At 42.8% G+C, this 19,260-nt stretch overlaps 1 protein-coding gene across 2 annotated transcripts in view; it reads left to right on the top strand.

The window, feature by feature from the left end:
• The window catches only part of LOC121558362 (myelin basic protein), a 51,032-nt gene that overhangs the window by 17,023 nt on the left and 14,749 nt on the right, over nt 1–19,260 (top strand). For both annotated transcript variants that reach the window (XM_041871757.2, XM_041871758.2), the window contains exon 3: nt 11,692–11,785. In XM_041871757.2, coding sequence (XP_041727691.1) covers nt 11,692–11,785 — 94 coding nt within the window. The remainder of the gene's footprint in view (nt 1–11,691; nt 11,786–19,260) is intronic.

Genomic DNA, 19,260 nt, shown 5'->3' with positions numbered 1-19,260 from the left:
AGAAAAATACAAATGGCTTCAAAAAGAGTCTGGCGGGGTACTTGAATAATGTAACACTCAAATGAATGCCAGACAAAGGTTGCATCCCAAATGGCACCCTTTTCCCTTATGTAGTGCACTGCTAATTTTTTTGTCATATCCAATTGGTAGTTACAGTCTTGTCCTATCGCTGCAACTCCCGTATGGACTCGGGAGAGGCAAAGGTCGAGAGCCATGCATCCTCTGAAACACGACCCTGCCAAGCCGCACTGCTCACTTAACCTGGAAGCCAGCCACACCAATGTGTCGGAGAAAACACTTTACAACTGGCGACCGAAGTCAGTGTGCTTGCTACATCCCGGGCCGGCCAAACCCTCCCCTAACCCAGGCGACGCTGGGCCAATTGTGCGCCGCCGGCTGCGACACAGCCTGGGATCGAACCCGGGTCTGTAGTGACCTCTCAAGCACTGCGATGCAGTGCCTTAGACCGCTGCGCCACTCGGGAGGCCCGTATGGCACTACTTTTGTCCAGGGCCCACACTGTTTAGACTGAGAGCATTTTCATTTTTGGAGCTGAGTGGTGTAGTCCTTTCAGTTATAGCACAGGGAAAGGGGAATGGGGTTGTGGTGACTGTTCTGCTGTAGGGGCCAGCTTGTATACACAGTTGTCAACCACTGAGGAAGGATGTGGTGTTTGGTAAATAAGCAAGTCATTTAGGGTCTTTGTAGCCTTGTGTTTTTTCCATGAATTTGTGTTTTTGGAAGAATGTGAAAGTTAGCTTTTTGTTTTTGTGATTTTGTATGTCAAAACTGAAAAAGTCCCCAATAAAATGTGTTGATTTAATGTTTGTAGTCATATAGGTAACTGCCAAATTGAAGGAAACACTAACATAGTGTCTTAATAGGGCGTTGGGCCACCAAAAGCCAGAACAGCTTTAATGCACCTTGGCATAGATTCTACAAGCGTCTGGAACTCTATTGGAGGGATGCGAAACCATTCTTCCATGAGTAATTCTATAATTTTGTGTTTTGGTGATGGTGGTGGAAAATGCTGTCACAGGCACCACTCCAGAATCTCCCATAAGTGTTCAATTGGGTTGAGATCTGGTGACTGAGATTGCCATGGCATATGGCTTACATCATTTTCATGCTCATCAAACCATTCAGTGACCACCACTCTTGCCCTGTGGATGGGGGCATTGTCATCCTTTGGGGGCATAGCCATGGTAGCCAAAATAATGGCCTGCTCAGCATTTTTATACATGGCCCTAAGCATGATGGGATGTTTATTGCTTAATTGACTCAGAAATCTCACCTGTGTGGAAACAGCTGCTTTCAATATACTTTTTATCCCTCATTTACTGAAGAGTTTCCATTATTTTAGCAGTTACCTTTAGCTATACTGTAGCTATAGACCAGATGTGTAAAACATACGGCCCGAGCCCATTCAATCTGGCCCGCGGTTTGAGTAAAAAAATATACATATATACAGTACCAGTCAAAAGTTTGGACACACCTACTCACTCCAGGGTTTTTCTTTATTTGTACTATGTTCTACATTGTAGAATAATAGTGAAGACATCAAAACTATGAAATAACACATATGGAATCATGTAGGAACCCAAAAAGTGTTAAACAAATCAAAATATACTTTATATTTGAGATTCTTCAAAATGCCAAGAGTGTGCAAAGCTGTCATCAAGGCAAAGGGTGGCTACTTTGAAGAATCTAAAATATATTTTGATTTGTTTAACACTTTTTTGGTTACTAACTGATTCCATATGTGTTATTGCATAGTTTTGATGTCTTCACTATTATTCTACAATGTAGAAAATAGTAAAAATAAAGAAAAACCCTTGAATGAGTAGGTGTGTCAACTTTTGATTGGTACTGTATACAGTAATCCCTCGTTTATCGCGGGGGTTACGTTCCGAAAATGACCCGCGATAAGTGAAATCCGCGAAATAGAAAACTTTTTTTTTTTTACAATTAGCAACTATTACATGTATACAAATACAGTGACTCACGTGTAGGCCGTTTCACTGCTCTTCCAGACTGGGCCGCTGCATCCTGACTGCGCTCTGCAGTGTTCTCTTCTTCTGAAGCCGCGGTGCAGGTGTGTTTGTTCGGGAGAAGAACATAGTGATAGGCAGCTGTTGTCGCTCTTTTTTCTTCTTTGCAAAAAGATCCTTGTACACCGACATGCCACCATCGATTACGTTGGAGAACTGTAACGAACGGCTCATCAAAGGGTCCCATTTCATTAGGAGATGTTCGAAATTACAAGATAATTTGGCCAACTTCATGTAAATTTGCCAAGCTGTTTTATGTACGTACACATAACTGCACGAGACGACAAAATGATAGCACAATTCGTAGCATGTTTTGATACAAGAAGCGGGAGTGAGTTTTTAGCGAATCAGAATGCAGAGCACAATGCACCAAAAAAAAAAAAATGCATTATGAAAATCCGCGAAATAGCGAATCCGCGATAAGTGAACCGCGAAGTGGCGAGGGATCACTGTATCTGAATTTTATTTTTTTATATACATCTTAATCGACATTGAAATGACTAAAACCGAAACAAACCTGTGTAGAAATGACAATGGACCTAAATGTATAGTCTTTTCACTCTGTCAAGCTTGCTAAAAGTCATCGAAACGAAACCTAGACAGTCAGGGAGCATAGAAAATTCCAAAGCGATGGATAGAGGACAATTGTTAATAACTTTTGACGGCGAGGAAAAATAATACATTGTAAGTGGGGACCTCCAGGCCTTGGTGAAGTCTGAATGCGGCCCCCGGGGCAAAATGAGTTTGACACTCCTGCTATAGACTATCTTCTCCTTTTTTGCACTCCCTCTCTTTTCCCCCACTCCTTCCCTCTCTCTCCATGCTTCTGGGGAGATTATTTTCTTTATGGGCAGTCCAGTCCTGAGAGAGGTGCTTTTTTTATCAGCGGGAGTGATACATCGACTTGTCAGGTCTTGGACTGGCGGTGTTGCCAGGCAGTTGTTGATTAGCTAGCATCAGAGCGTGCCTGGGTGGTCAGGACACTGATGACAAAGCTTGCCTGCTACTTCTGCAGGTCAGCCTGGAGACCCAGGGAGAGAATGATAGGTTATATAAGGTCAGGTCATGTCTCAGGACCTAGCCTGGTTATATAACTGGGCCGTTTCAGGTTAATGTTGGATGTGATCTACAGTATCTTTTGATTCATCAGCAGATTCATAGCCATGTTATGTTAGGCGTTTGGGTCACAGAATCAGAACGAGGCTTTTAAAATTACACACTGATTAATATTAGAACACTTCCGGTGATGGACTGATTCCCACCTCACATTAATTCTGAATATTACCATGTCGTTACACCTCAGCAAGAATTGAATTTGAATTTCCTTGCTTGTCATTACCATGGGTTGGGACCCGTATGCAAGCTAAACTGCTCGCTCATAATGATAAAATAGAGACTTAAACTGTAATGAGGATAGCTGTGGAGGGCACAGTGTTGTTACTTACTCAAGAAGAGTCATTTGTGTGTTATGTTCATCAAAATGTGAGGGACAAAGCAGGATCTGCATGGCACGATGCGTTTATTCCCACCAATGAAATCCTAACTCTTGGTGGGCATATATGTTGCCATGGTGATATCTGATGTGTTATGTTATGCCATTCAATGTCAGTGGCTAATTTCACCATCGCGTCACCCACATCCATCCACCCACCCACCTCACACATTACACAGAGACAAAATAAGCTATTGGGCAGATTATTATGAATTACATTTGACATTTTTGTCATTTAGCAGATGCTCTTATCTAGAGAGACTTACAGTAGTGAGTGCATACATTTTTCGTATTTTTTCGTACAAATCAGCTTATGGTCAATTTCATACTATCATTAGTTCAGGGCCAATGGTCCGCTAGAGCCCATTCAGCAGTCCCACCCAAAGAGCCCAGCTGTCCAATGACGTTGAGCTCATCTCAACCATCCTACACAGTGAGTGATGTCATGTTTGATATGTCTCAAACACTGATGCTTTTACCTTTCTGTCAGTTCCATCATCAGTTAATTTGTTATGATTTTCTGTTGAACTAGCCTACATGAATGATTACATTAAAAAGCTTTTAAAAGTCAAAAGTATCATCAGTACAGTTGAGCGTCGCAATATAATTTTTTACGATATTATATAGACTCTATGACTCCAACTATTTATTCTCTAAAAGAGAAGCTTTTTCTCCATCTTCTTTTTAAAAGGTGAGCCAAATGTTTTCAGCACTTTTATTACCATGACTGAAAAAAATCGATCTTGTCGCTCTGCACCAGACATATAGTGAGCAATATGTTTGGGACATCGAATTGCAATAAAATGTCAGTATCGAATCGCGATTCATATAGAATCGCAATACATATAGGATCGTGATACATATAGAATCGCAATACATATAGAATTGTGATACATATAGAATCGAGATACATATAGAATGGCAATACATCCTGTATCGTATCGGCACCTAAGTATCGTGATAATATCGTGTTGTGAGGTCCCTGGCAATTCCCAGCCCTAGTGTTTGGGTGGTCATTCTGAAGCTGGTTAGCCCTCTGTGGTTTGTCCTGTCCACTCAGTAGAATAAACTGGATTAAGCCAAAGCCTTATAGAGCCTTTGTGCTCGCTGATGGATGACATTTGTTTGACGTAGCCATTTGACTTCTCACCGTTTGCTGTATAACACACCTAATCAAAATGGGACAGTGTGTCAAACACTTTTGCTCTCAAAGACACTGGACATTATATCAGTGTTGATGACTACTGTGTATGAAGTCATTCATCTTAGCCTATAGGCTGGCGTGTTGTTTTATAAACATGAAGATAAAACCTTTGGCTGTGAGGTTGCTTGACTCATAGAAAGAGAATAGTAATGATTCTGTTTCTATGGCTTGATGTCTGTAAGTCCTTGGGTGGCTTTGTACTGTAGGTAGTGAATACAACACGTATGATAAAACAACATTCTCACCTTTGTTTGTGTCATTTGAGTTCCATGTTTATATCTCAAGAATTGTCATAATGACCTATGGTTAAAAGCATAACTTAAAGGTCTACATTTATAGTGTAGAGGTCCATGCTCAAACAAAATTAGACCTATACATGAAACAGTTTTCTGAGGAGGTTTAATCTTGTGTTATTCCATTTGCTCTATACATACGGTAAGAGATCAAGGGGGATAGCACAAGGACACCATCATTGGCGGCCATAAAAAAAACAACGGATCTAACAAAGTGGACACTTGTCAAATCCGTCGTTATTTTTGTTTCCTAACAGGCCCACAATGTGGTTACTATAATCCGATTTACATATACAGTGCCTTCGGAAAGTATTCAGACCCCTTGACCCCTTTTTTTCTCATTAATCTACACACAATACCCCATAATGACAAAGCAAAAACAGGTTTTTAGAAATGTTTGCTCATTTTAAAAAAATACATTGTTCAGACCCTTTACTCAGTACTTTGTTGAAGCACCTTTGACAGTGATTACAGCCTCGAGGCTTCTTGTGTATGACGCTGGCACACCTGTATTTGGGGAGTTTCTCCCATTCTTCTCTGCAGATCCTCTCAAGCTCTGTCAGATTGGATTGGGAGCGTTGCTGCACAGCTATTTTCAGGTCTCACCAGAGATGTTCAAGTCTGGGCTCAGGCTGGGCCACTCAAGGACATTCAGAGACTTGTTCCAAAGCCACTTCTGCTTTGTCTTGGCTGTGTGCTTAGGGTCGTTGTCCTGTTGGAAGGTGAACCTTCACCCCAGTCTGAGGTCCTGAGCGCTCTGGGGCAGGTTTTCATCAAGGATCTCTCATAGCAAATGGTCTGAATACTTATGTAAATATTTATGTAAATATTCGGGTTTCACATTTATTTTGCTAATGGTTAACTCCCGTTTGGATAAGGTGGTAGCAGAGATAGCCAAATAAAAATCGGTGGTGGAAGTTGAAGTAATCTTTAACTGTAATGCAGTTAATTGGTGATGATGAATTGAACATATATTGAGGTTGATATCCAAACAAGCCTTATACTTCGATTTTTACCCAAACATAGTGTTGAATACACATATAAATATATTTAGGCTAATATAGATGGGCTGTACTGAGGAGAATCTGGATCTATCCCCAATAGTTGAACTCTTACCTGATCTACAGTATATGTTTTGCATATAGCTGACAAGTAGAGGCTTATTTAACAATAACACTGTGTTCAGTCAGGTTGGGTCTGAGAGCTGCTACTTCACTGAAAAAAGCAGAAAGCGAAGCACGTAATTCAACAGAACAAAGAGTATTAAGAAGTGAGTTGTTTTCTCTCAGTGTCTCGCTCTCTGAATCCCCAAATTGCACCCCACCTATTGTTCCTGTATGCACGGCGTGGTGGGGAGGAGGGGAGGAAAGAGGGGGCTTTAATGGCAAGTAATGTACTTTAACGACATCAGGTAATTAACCTCCGCCTTGCTGAAGTCAATTTGTCACAGATTTTCAAATTACAGCAGAGAAAATAGGTGCCCCATTAAAATTCAGCTGTGGCTGCAATCAACTTTTCCCCACCCTTCTCCTCCTACATTGCAAAATGGAATTAGAAAAGATAGAGGGAGAAAAGAAAAGAGAGAAAAAGAAAGGGAAGACAGCATTTTTGAACGGTGTCTGTCCTGGCCACCTGCCCCGGGGCTGATGAGGTTGTATGGAGCTCTGTCAGACTCAGCCAGCCTGCTGGGGGACCAAGAAAAACATGAGAGCCCAGGCAGACTCACAGTGGTGAGCCAAGTACAGGTTTCAATTGGTTCCCCTGTTCACAATCTGTCGCCAATTGGATGGAAACCTAGCTAAAAATGAATAGCACCGAATATAATTATTGCCTTTTTAATTACATTTTCAGTGGAGTGAATGGACTGAACACAAAAAGTATACAATATAAACAATACATTTAGAGTATTACACTGTTCATATGATTTAGTAGTATTCATTTCATTTTATGCATGCTCATTTGACCGCTGTCTTTGGCAGTGTCATCTTCACATTAATCAGAGAGTCGAACTTGGTGTTTTGTCAACACAGCCTTGTGTCAACGAGAGGACCACATTATGTTTGGAAGCGAGAGGACCACATTATGTTTGGAGAAGTCAGTGGAGGTCACATATGATGAATCAAATGCTTCTCACAGTTGTGTCAAGTTGGCTGGATGTCCTTTCGGTGGTGGACCATTCTTGATACACACGGAAAACTGTTGTGCGTGAAAAACCCAGCAGCGTTGCAGTTCTTGACACACTCAAACCGGTGCACCTGGCACCTACTACCATACCCCGTTCAAAGCCACTTAAACATTTTGTCTTGCCCATCACCCTCTGAATAGATAAAAAGGGGATCAGAAATTATGCAGGTAATGTTATTTAATAGACTAACCTGTCTGCTTGTATCATGGCTGATTTACCCCCCGTAATGCCTTATGCATATACTGAGACACACGTACATCGGGGATAGGACTATTTATCCATCCTCACAAAGCAGATTTGGGAGACGTGGTTGTGTCTGAGGAGAATTAATGCATGATCAGACCTGTAGTAGAATCCAATCTTCTGTCTGATAAGAATGCATTGTGAACTGTCGTGGAGACCCTAATCCATGTCCAACTTCCAGAGCTGTTGATCATGTTCGGCCATTTTGAATGCCACCTTATTTGCTTCCTCTCAGTTTCAAGAGTCATGTTGTATTGAGTAAATTCATTGTGGATTAAGAGGAGAGGCGGCGTGTAAATCCATTCTCCAGTGGAGGGAGCCTGAGGCCCAGTTAGTGGTCCTGAAGTTAGGCTATTGTCCACGCTTTCCCGCCATGAGTTTCTGTTCTGTTCTGTGTTGTACTGTAACTTACAGACTCCCATGTTCAGCTCAGCATGCTGGCTCATGTTCCTGCCTGACTGGAATTGTGTTCAGTAGTAGATCTGGGTTGAAATACTATTTGAAATGTTTAAGTACTTTGAGTGTTTGCTTTAGTCTGCCTTGGAGTGCCAAATGGGCGGGGCTTGCAGTTTTTGAACTTTTTTATTGGTTCATTAAGCCAGGTTAGCGCAATCGAGCACAGATAAAGTATCTGCAATTATTTCAAATTGTATTGAACCCAGGTTTGTTCAGTATCTGTCCCTAAAGCTAAGGGGGTCGTAAATAGCTCCTTCTCATTCGTTCCAAACCTGTTCATGCTTGGGTAGCAGCAGAAGCGCTCCCTTCGTGTACTTGCTCTCCCCCATGTTACGCAATCATGCCCCATAGTAACATTCCTGTTCACTGCTCTCTGAAACAAGGAAGAAAAGCTCACCACAACATTCCTTTAAGGTAAAGAGAGTATCTCCGGATATTACTGAAAGTTAGAACGCAAATACATTCCACATTAGGAGACCTACGCAGGGACAAATACAGCAGATATATTTATTTTGTATTTAACCTTTCTTTTTTACAGGTAAGTCAATTAAGAACAGATTCTTATTTGCAATGACGACCTGTCGAACACAGCAGACAAGCACAGCAGAAAGAGACTAGGTAATATTCATGAAACTAGGATGGCTTGCAGTTGTACAGATTAGTATTGCTTGATGCTGATACTTGTTTTCACCATTAATGTCACAGCACCACTGACACCACTCCTATTACATTTTGTGCATGAATATACTTTTTAACATTTATTTGTTTGACTCATAATTAAAGTGTGATACATGCTGTTCAATTACCAGCTCTTTGACAATTTAATATTACAATTAATAATTGTACAATTCACTGAGGGCTATCATTTTCACTTATCTCAAGTAATTGTATTTTGGTACTCTGATAAAACATCCTTACAGTTTACAATTTCAATGTGAGCAATATTGCTTTACTTTCTGTTTTAAATATATTCCTCAAGATGCGGATTAGAAGTTGTACAATCCCTCAGTCCGACTACATCCTTTTCGTCAAGGCCAGGCTTTTTGTTTGGTAATGATGAGCTATAGGCTATAAGTATCCCTTGGGAATAGAATATTGTTAGTTTTTTATTCGAAGACCAATGTCGAATTCCTAGGTGGCCACAATATTTGTCACAGTGGCTGATGTGGATGTGGTGGAGGAGTCACACGCAGGACACAGAAGCTAAGTCCAACCGACTTTACTGAACACAATAATATAGAGACACTGGCCTCAACAAAATAGGAGGCGGACTATGCGCAACAATGCGCAAAACACAAGTAATCCAAAGCGCACGAAAACAGTACAGTGCGACGACAGGAAATACAAAATACAAACGACGAGCCGCACCTGATGACAGGCGAACAATAACACACAATACTTGACAAACAAAACGAGAAACTTATAGGGGACATAATCAACCCAAATGGAAAACAGGTGTACAATAAAGACAAAACCAAACGAACATCGATAACATACAACGGTGGCAGCTAGTACTCCGGGGACGACGACCGACGAAGCCTGCCCGAGCAAGGAGGAGGAGCAGCCTCGGCCGAAACCGTGACAATATTTGCCTTGTCATGGGTGCTTAAGACTTTTGGCTCGTTACCCTATACACTAGTTTGTTTGCGGGTGGTTTGAAATAAGTCTATATTTTTCAGGTTAGAGGCTTGGATGAGCCTGAGGCGGGGGACTTGTGAGCAATCATACTTCATGTGAGCAGGTCTGTGAGATATTGTGAACATTTGCATTGTGAGCACATCCTGCTGTTCGAGAAGAAATCGGTGGGATGAAGTCTCCAAGTCCCCATTTACCATTCCTCTCGGGGATGAACGCAAACACTTAAGGCCACAGCTATCAGATAGGAAACAGATAAGACAGTGACCTTTGACTCTCTAAGAAATTCCTCCCGAGTCATGAGAGGTTCCAATCACTGCACTGCAAATCCCCCCAGACTATAAGAGCTTAGAAAGCATTCGGAAACTACAAATGGAAAAAAGGAGGCCCAGCTCATCTTTTATATACTTCTAATCGAAGGTCCATCCAAATTATATCAGATACAGACATTTTCTGGTAGCATTTCAATATATCAGACTGATAGGTCTAACCTTGGAGAAACTGATAAGGATACTTTATATGAAGAGGCCCCTGAATATAGAGAACAGACAGATCCTGGTCGAGATTGCATTCTCTCCCAGTCTACCTGTTTCTGCATCAAGAGTAGCTATTATGCTGCTTGATTTAACATTAACCTCCGCCTCGGCCCTCCTCAAAAAGGTGAATTTGATTCCCCCGTCATTGTGGTGCGAGTGGCTGGTCTTATCTCGTGCTGTGAAGCCCAAGGGGCCTGTACTGCTGTGCTGCTTCCCTCCATCCCTCCATCTGTCCTCTCCCCCTGGGATGCTCTTCTCAACAAGATTGAAATATCATCCCTGTGTTATGATAAGCAGGTGCAAAGTCACGTCATCAGCTCCTGCCTGCGGACGGTGACAAGCAGGTGAAGCCGCCGCTCATGTGGCTGCATGGCCTATTTTGTAGAAATAGCCACGTTTTCAAAGTCCCCCACGGTTTGTGATAAAAAGCAGTCAGAGAAGAGAGGAGGGGTATTATCTTTTTGGAAGGAGATGGGAAATGTGACTGGAAAGGGGATTTCAAAATGTTTTGAATGGTGATTAATGGGAAATAATACAGTATATTGTAAGATTCAAAGTAAAGTTAATGTACCAACAGTGCTCAGACAGTGGTGCATTTTAATGGGAATTCATTGAACGGGATACGTAAGACGCTATTGACTTCAAGGTATGCTTGAAAAATAACACAATCGTAGTCCAGCTGAGTCACCATAATTTCCTGAACACACCATGAGCTTGATTCCTGGAAACAGCTTCTTCCGAGGGCCAATTTTCTATATTTTCAATATCTTTTGTTGTTGTGCGTGTGTTTGCACGTGTTTTTGTGTTTGTGTGTGCATTTACACTGAGTGTACAAAACATTAAGGACACCTACTCTTTCCATGACATAGACTTACCAGGTGAATCCAGGTGAAAGCTATGTATGATCCCTTATTGATGAGACATGTTAAATAAGGATTTTTAAGCTTTGAGACAATTGAGACATGGATTGTGTATGTGTGCCATTCAGAGGGTGAATGGGCAAGACAAAATATTGAAGTGCCTTTGAACGGGGTATGGTAGTAGGTGCCAGGCACACCGGTTTGAGTGTGTCAAGAACTGCAATGCTGCTGGGTTTTTCACGCTAAACAGTTTCCCGTGTGTATCAAGAATGGTCCACCACCCGAAGGACATCCAGCCAAATTGACACAACTGTGGGAAGCATTGGAGTCAACATGGGCCAGCATCCCTGTGGAATGCTTTCGACACCTTGTAGAGTCCATGCCCCGATGAAGTGAGGCTGTTCTGAGGGCAAAAGTGGGGGGTGCAACTCAATATTAGGATGGTGTCCTTAATGTTTTGTACACTGAGTGTACATGTGTGTAATGGCGTAGGTGTGTGGGTGTGTAAGTGTCTAGAGGAGAGGGAGTTAATGCATTTATCAATGCTTTTATGATAATATGCACGTCCCCAAAATACTGCAAATGTGTCTGACTTTTGTGTGCTGCGATAATTCAGGTGAGCCTCTAAACAAATATCAGATTCGTCTCCGTGTGGTTGACAATGAAAAGCCTCTCTGCTCTGTTGCCATGGTATCTCAGCTCACCTCTTTCTGTTTGTGCTCTCTCTCTTTTAAAGCCTTTGTCACCAGAACCAGAAGCAGAACAGACTATAGAACCAGCACCCATTGGTGAGACCATGACAGAACCCGAATCACAAGACGAGGTCTTTGGTAAGGAGTTTTCTTTTTATTTAAATCGTTTTGTTTTTGTAATTTTCGGTAAAGAACATAATCATACACAAAGCAAATTCAGCCATAATACATACGGTTACACTAGATGGAAAGGGTTGTCGTGATTAGTAATACTTTTTTCCTATGCTACAATGCTTTTGCTTCATAATGATTAAAGGTTGTAGTAAAAGGTGTTCCTTAAATGCCTTATCTGAAAGCCCCTCACCAGAAAGCTCTCTTAAACAGTGCTTCAAGTGGAATGAAATAGGTGACGGACGGTACTCATTTTGTGTGCTTGTACTCTTGGGTGCCAATATTTTGCAAGGGTTTCTGGTACTAAAGCAGAACATTTGAGTTGCTGGTACTCTGTACCAGTCACCACAGGCCCACTTCAAGCACTACTTTTTAATGATTTAGACTGCATGCGCTTTTCAGCAGCAGGATAAAAGCAGTGCTTATTAACAGCATAACACAAATGCAGCCCATTTCTCAGTGCAGAGTATATTTCAGTGAAGGGGCCGGGTGATGACAAGGTATCCGTACCCCAGGGATTCTTAGCGAATTGTGATGGGTGTGACACAACCTGGTAATGGAAAGAGTGCTACAGTGGGGGAAAAAAGTATTTAGTCAGCCACCAATTGTGCAAGTTCTCCCACTTAAAAAGATGAGAGAGGTCTGTAATTTTCATCATAGGTACACGTCAACTATGACAGACAAAATGAGGAAAAAAAATCCAGAAAATCACATTGTAGGATTTTTAATGAATTTATTTGCAAATTATGGTGGAAAATAAGTATTTGGTCAATAACAAAAGTTTCTCAATACTTGGCCGTTTGACCTGTGGCAATGACACAGGTCAAAAGTTTTCTGTAAGTCTTCACAAGGTTTTCACACACTGTTACTGGTATTTTGGCCCATTCCTCCATGCAGATCTCCTCTAGAGCAGTGATGTTTTGGGGCTGTCGCTGGGCAACACGGTGTGTTTGGGATCATTGTCATGCTGAAAGACCCAGCCACGTTTCATCTTCAATGCCCTTGCTGATGGAAGGAGGTTTTCACTCAAAATCTCACGATACATGGCCCCATTCATTCTTTCCTTTACACGGATCAGTCGTCCTGGTCCCTTTGCAGAAAAACAGCCCCAAAGCATGATGTTTCCACCCCCATGCTTCACAGTAGGTATGGTGTTCTTTGGATGCAACTCAGCATTCTTTGTCCTCCAAACACGACGAGTTGAGTTTTTACCAAAAAGTTCTATTTTGGTTTCATCTGACCATATGACATTCTCCCAATCCTGGGTTCTGGGATTTTTGCTCACCGGTCTTGTGATCATTTTAAACCCCACGGGGTGAGATCTTGCGTGGAGCCCCAGATCGAGGGAGATTATCAGTGGTCTTGTATGTCTTCCATTTCCTAATAATTGCTCCCACAGTTGATTTCTTCAAACCAAGCTGCTTACCTATTGCAGATTCAGTCTTCCCAGCCTGGTGCAGGTCTACAATTTTGTTTCTGGTGTCCTTTGACAGCTCTTTGGTCTTGGCCATAGTGGAGTTTGGAATGTGACTGTTTGAGGTTGTGGACAGGTGTCTTTTATACTGATAACAAGTTCAATCAGGTGCCATTAATACAGGTAACGAGTGGAAGACAGAGGAGCCTCTTAAAAAATAAGTTACAGGTCTGTGAGAGCCAGAAATCTTGCTTGTTTGTAGGTGACCAAATACTTATTTTCCACCATAATTTGCAAATAAATTCATTAAAAATCCTACAATGTGATTTTCTGGATTTTCTTTTCTCAATTTGTCTGTCATATTTGACGTGTACCTATGATGAAAATTACAGGCCTCTCTCATCTTTTTAAGTGGGAGAACTTGCACAATTGTTGGCTGACTAAAAACGTTTTTTCCCCACTGTACATCCCCTGTTCCCTCCCTCCGCACTCTGTCGACCTGTAAAATAAGGTTGTTTTTCATCTCCTCTAGGCTACTTGGACTGTCTGATCTAACAGTGAATTGAAAGCTTTGCACATTTTGTATACATCGTGGATGCATCCCAGGGTATGACTAGACAAATAAGAAATGTAGAAATAAAAGAATACAAGAAATGTATAAAACAATTATTGTGCCCTAAACGTAGTACTCCAAACTAACAGGCGAGGGCAGAATCCATTGTGTTATAGCAGAGCCAGAGAAAGCTGGCTGAGAGTCCTAGCTGGTTGGCTACTCTGTAATTTCACTATAGTGATGGAGATGACTGCCAGTAAGGAGGCAAATGGTGCACTTTAGAAATGCTGATGTGAGTTAGTTTACATTTTACATGCAGATTAGGTTTCCCAAGAAGTGTTCTAAATCAGATTATTTGGACATACAGTACCAGTCAAAAGTTTGGACACACCTACTCATTCCAGGGTTTTTCTTTATTTTTACTATTTTCTACATTGTAGAATAATAGTGAAGACTTCAAAACTATGAAATAACACATATGGAATCATGTTGTAATCAAAAAAGTTCCCACATATGCTGAGCACTTGTTGGCTGCTTTTCCTTCACTCTGTGGTCCGACTCATCCCAAACCATCTCAGTTGGGTTGAGGTCGGGGGATTGTGGAGGCCAGGTCATCTGATGCAGCACTCTCCTTCTTGGTAAAATAGCCCTTACACAGCCTGGAGGTGTGTTGGGTCATTGTCCTGTTGAAAAACAAATGATTGTCCCACTAAGCCCAAACCAGATGGGATGGCGTATCACTGCAGAATGCTGTGGTAGCCATGCTGGTTAAGTGTGCCTTGAATTCTAAATAAATCACAGACAGTGTCACCAGCAAAGCACCCCCACACCATAACGCCTCCTCCTTCATGCTTTACGGTGGGAAATACACATGCAGAGATAATCCTTTCATCCACACCGCTTCTCACAAAGCCACGGCGGTTGGAACCAAAAACTCCAATTTGGACTCCAGACCAAAGGACACATTTCCACTGGTCTAATGTCCATTGCTCGTGTTTCTTGGCCCAAGCACGTCTCTTCTTCTTATTGGTGTCCTTTAGTAGTGGTTTCTTTGCAGCAATTCAACCATGAAGGCCTGATTCACGCAGTCTCCTCTGAACAGTTGATGTTGAGATGTGTCTGTTACTTGAACTCTGTGAAGCATTTATTTGGGCTGCAATTTCTGAGGCTGGTAACTCTAATGAACTTATCCTCTGCAGCAGAAGTAACTCTGGGTCTTCCATTCCTATGGCGGGCCTCATGAGAGCCAGTTTCATCATAGCGCTTGATGGTTTTTGCGACCGCACTTGAACAAACTTTCAAAGTTCTTGAAATGTTCCATATTGACTGACCTTCAAGTAATGATGGACTGTTGTTTCACTTTGCTTATTTTTTATTTATTTATTTATTTCACCTTTATTTAACCAGGTAAGCCAGTTGAGAACAAGTTCTCATTTACAACTGAGACCTGGCCAAGATAAAGCATTTGAGCTGTTCTTGCCATAATATGGACTTGGTCTTTTACCAAATAGGGCTATCTTCTGTATACCCCCCATACCTTGTCACAACACAACTGATTGGCTCAAACTCATTAAGAAGGAAAGAAATTCCACAAATTAACTTTTAAAAAGGCACACCTGTTAATTGAAATGCATTCCAGGTGACTATCTCATGAAGCTGGTTGAGAGAATGCCAAGAGTATGCAAAGTTGTTATCAAGGCAAAGGGTGGCTATTTGAAGAATCTCAAATATAAAATATATTTTTATTTGTTTAACACTTTTTTGGTTACTACATGATTCTGTATGTGTTATTTTATAGTTTTGATGTCTTCACTATTATTTTGTAATGTAAAAATAAAGAAAAGCCCTTGAATGAGTTGGTGTGTCCAAACTTTTGACTGGTAGTGTACATCTGTCTGTAATTACATTTTTATTCAATGAGAAGAAACCAGACGTCTTGTCATCTACTTGTTATTAACAGTGGCATTTTGCCTACTTTAATTGAATTGTTTTGTATATGTAATTAGATCCCAAACCTACACTTCATGGCCAAAAGTATGTGGACACCTGCTCGTCGAACATCTCATTCCAAAATCATGGGCATTAATATGGAGTTGGTCCCCCCTTTGCTGCTATAACAGCCTCCACTCTTCTGGGACGGCTTTCCACTAGATGTTGGAACATTGCTGCGGGGACTTGCTTCCATTCACCCACAATAACATTAGTGAGGTCGGGTACTGATGTTGGGCGATTAGGCCTGGCTCACAGTCGGTGTTCCAATTCATCCCAAAGGTGTTCGATGAGGTTGAGGTCAGGGCTCTGTGCAGGCCAGTCAAGTTCTTCCACACCGATCTCGACAAACCATTTCTGTATGGACCTTGCTTTGTGCATGGGTGCATTGTCATGCTGAAACAGGAAAGGGCCTTCCCCAAACTGTTGCCACAAAGTTGGAAGCACATGCTGTAGCGTTAAGATTTCCCTTCACTGGAACTAACGCGCCTAGCCCGAACCATGAAGCGTGATTCATCACTCCAGAGAACGCGTTTCCACTGCTCCAGAGTCCAATGGCGGCGAGCTTTACACCATTCCAACCGACGCTTTGCATTGCGCATGGTGATCTTAGGCTTGTTTGCGGCTGCTCGGCCATGGAAACCCATTTCATGAAGCTCCCGACTAACAGTACTTGTGCTGACGTTGCTTCCAGAGGCCGTTTGGAACTCGGTGGTGAGTGTTGCAACCGAGGACAGACGATTTTTCACGCGCTACCCACTTCAGCACTAGGCGCTCCCGTTCTGTGAGCTTGTGTGGCCTACCACTTCGCGGCTGAGCCGTTGTTGCTCCTAGACGTTTCCACTTCACAATAACAGCACTTACAGTTAACCGGGGCAGCTCTATCAGGGCAGAAATTTGACGAACTGACTTGTTGGAAAGGTGGCATCCTATGACGGTGCCACGTTGAAAGTCACTGAGCTCTTCAGTACGGGCCATTCTACTGCCAATGTTTCTCTATGGAGATTGCATGGCTGTGTGCTCAATTTTATACACCTGTCAGCAACGGGTGTGGCTGAAATAGCCGAATCCGCTCATTTGAAGGTTTGTCCACATATTTTGGTGATGTAGTGTATCTTTCAATGTAGAAAATCAAAGTCTGCTTCACTCTTTCATAAATATTTATCGCACGACAAATCAATATGTTTTGAGAACCCCCTTCTTTATCCCTCGTACAATGGCTTCGCCTAACAATCAAAGCAAAAATACAAATTTAAGGTAGCCTCAACATATTTCAGCATATGTTTAACCAGAGACATTCATATAGAGTATCAACATCTAATTGATCCTCTCACCAATCCTGAATCCAAAGCCTCAGTCGAAACAAACCAGAGACTCTGTGAATTGAACTGTCATTCTCTCGCCTTTTCACCTTTATCAGTTCTGATTAAAAGAGCTGAGGTCTGGCTGATGCACCCAGGGATTATTTTTAATTTTTTTGTATTTTACCCCCTTTTTCTCCCCAATTTCGTGGTATCCAATTGGAAGTTACAGTCTTGTCCCATCGCTGCAACTCCCGTACAGACACGGGAGAGGCGAAGGTCGAGAGTCCTCTGAAACACAACCCAACCGAGCCGCACTGCTTCTTGACACAGTGCCCGCTTAACCCGGAAGCCAGCTGCACCAATGTGCCGGAGGAAACACCGTACACCTGGCGACCAAGTCAGCGTGCACTGCGCCCGGCCCGCCACAGGAGTCGCTAGTGCGTGATGGGACAAGAACATCCCTGCCGGCCAAACTCTCCCCTACCCTGGGCCAATTGTGCGCCACCCCATGGGTCTCCCGGTCGCGGCCGGCTGCGACAGAGCCTGGACTCGAACCAGGATCTCTAGTGGCACAGCTAGCACTGCGATGCAGTGCCTTAGACCACTGCGCCACTCGGGAGGCCCCGCACCCGGGGCATTGGAGAAATGTTCTTTGTGTTCCTGCACATGAGCACACCCCTGGAACACAGTATCGACTGGGAGCCGAACAACAAACAAGCAGCTCAAAGCTGACCCCTGTGGCGCACCACTGCCTCTGATCACGATAGACATGGAGACACAAAGAAAACACTAATTAATGGGGAGAGGTGTGAGGGAGGCAGGGGGAAGCAGGGGGCGGAGAAGGCCGCTGCCTATTATTCTATAAGGGTAATGATGACCCTAGGGCTTTCGTCACGTCTGCAGTGAGAGAGGGAAGATAAGTAAGGGAGGGAGGGAAGACTGAGAGGGAAGGGTGAGAGGAAAGGTAGAGAGCACGGAAGAAAACCAGGGAAGAGAGAGATGTACGTTAGAGAGAGAAGGGAGATAGGGCAGGGAGACCGAGAGAGAAAAGGGAGAGAGGGAGGCAAAGAATGAAGGAAGGCAAGGAAGAGAGAGAAAGCGGGAGACGGAGGGAGGAGAGACACAGAGAGAGAGAGCAAGGGGGGAGAGGGAAGGTAGAGAGTGCCCCCAAGTAGCAGAACAAGAGATGAAAGCTCAGTGTGCCTTGGTTACCATGAGCACCAGATCAATAGAAAACCCATTTTCTCTGCGTCTCTCACAGCCTGTTTGCACGATGGAGGGATCTGGTTGGGGTGCGTGTGGAGGAGAGGAGATGGGCAGAGGGAGGGATTCAGGGTTGGGGAACAAGGTTAACTACAGGTCAAGAAGCATGAGATGTAGCATGTAACTGGGATTATTGACTGATCTAGTGTGTGTGTGTTTGTTTGTTTGTGTGCACTTGTTTGTGCGTGTCCAGTTGTGTGTGTGTGTGTGTGTGTGTGTGTGTGCATGCGGGTCTGTATTCATGTACCTGACAGTGAAATGCAGTGAGGTGTTCTGGTTTGGGCAGGTATCCTTTCATCCTCATTAATGCACCTTGCTATCATCAGGGGATGTTACAGTGGAGAGCATTTAGATTGATCCATAACTAGATATCCACCTGCAGCCAATTAATGTCCCATGAGTTAAACACTTGTCATCGTTCAATGTTGAGTAGGGCTCTCCAATCAAAAATCAGTTGTTTCAAACCTCCACCTAAAGGAAACCCTGTTTTAACCTGGGGAGATCAGATATAATATCACCTGATCCTAGAATAACATACAAACAACCTATACACAACATGTCAATTAGTAAACATAAATGTTTATGCCTATCGGTGTACCTTGATAATTCTGAGATAGAGGGAAAACATATTTTGGAAGGCACGAAATGGTCACCAGTGACATTCGGCAAGGTACGCCAGTGACAAATTAGGATTTTATGAAGGTGGTGCTTGAGGTGGCGGCAGGGATTAGGCAGGGATGATACCCTTTTGTTTATACCGTACAAAGTTGAAAATGGGGAAACTCTTCTTTTAACTGGAACGTTAGCCTGGCTCAGCTTCTGCTATAAAGTGTTATGGGATTTGAGAGAGTTCAGATGCAGGTGAAAGTCGTTGATCTCATTAAGAAAGGAGACACTTACCTGGCACATCGAATGCAAT

The sequence above is a fragment of the Coregonus clupeaformis genome, unplaced genomic scaffold (genome assembly GCF_020615455.1).
Source record: "Coregonus clupeaformis isolate EN_2021a unplaced genomic scaffold, ASM2061545v1 scaf0318, whole genome shotgun sequence".
NCBI classification, from domain to species: domain Eukaryota; kingdom Metazoa; phylum Chordata; class Actinopteri; order Salmoniformes; family Salmonidae; genus Coregonus; species Coregonus clupeaformis.
This window is presented reverse-complemented; position numbering and strand designations above follow the sequence as displayed.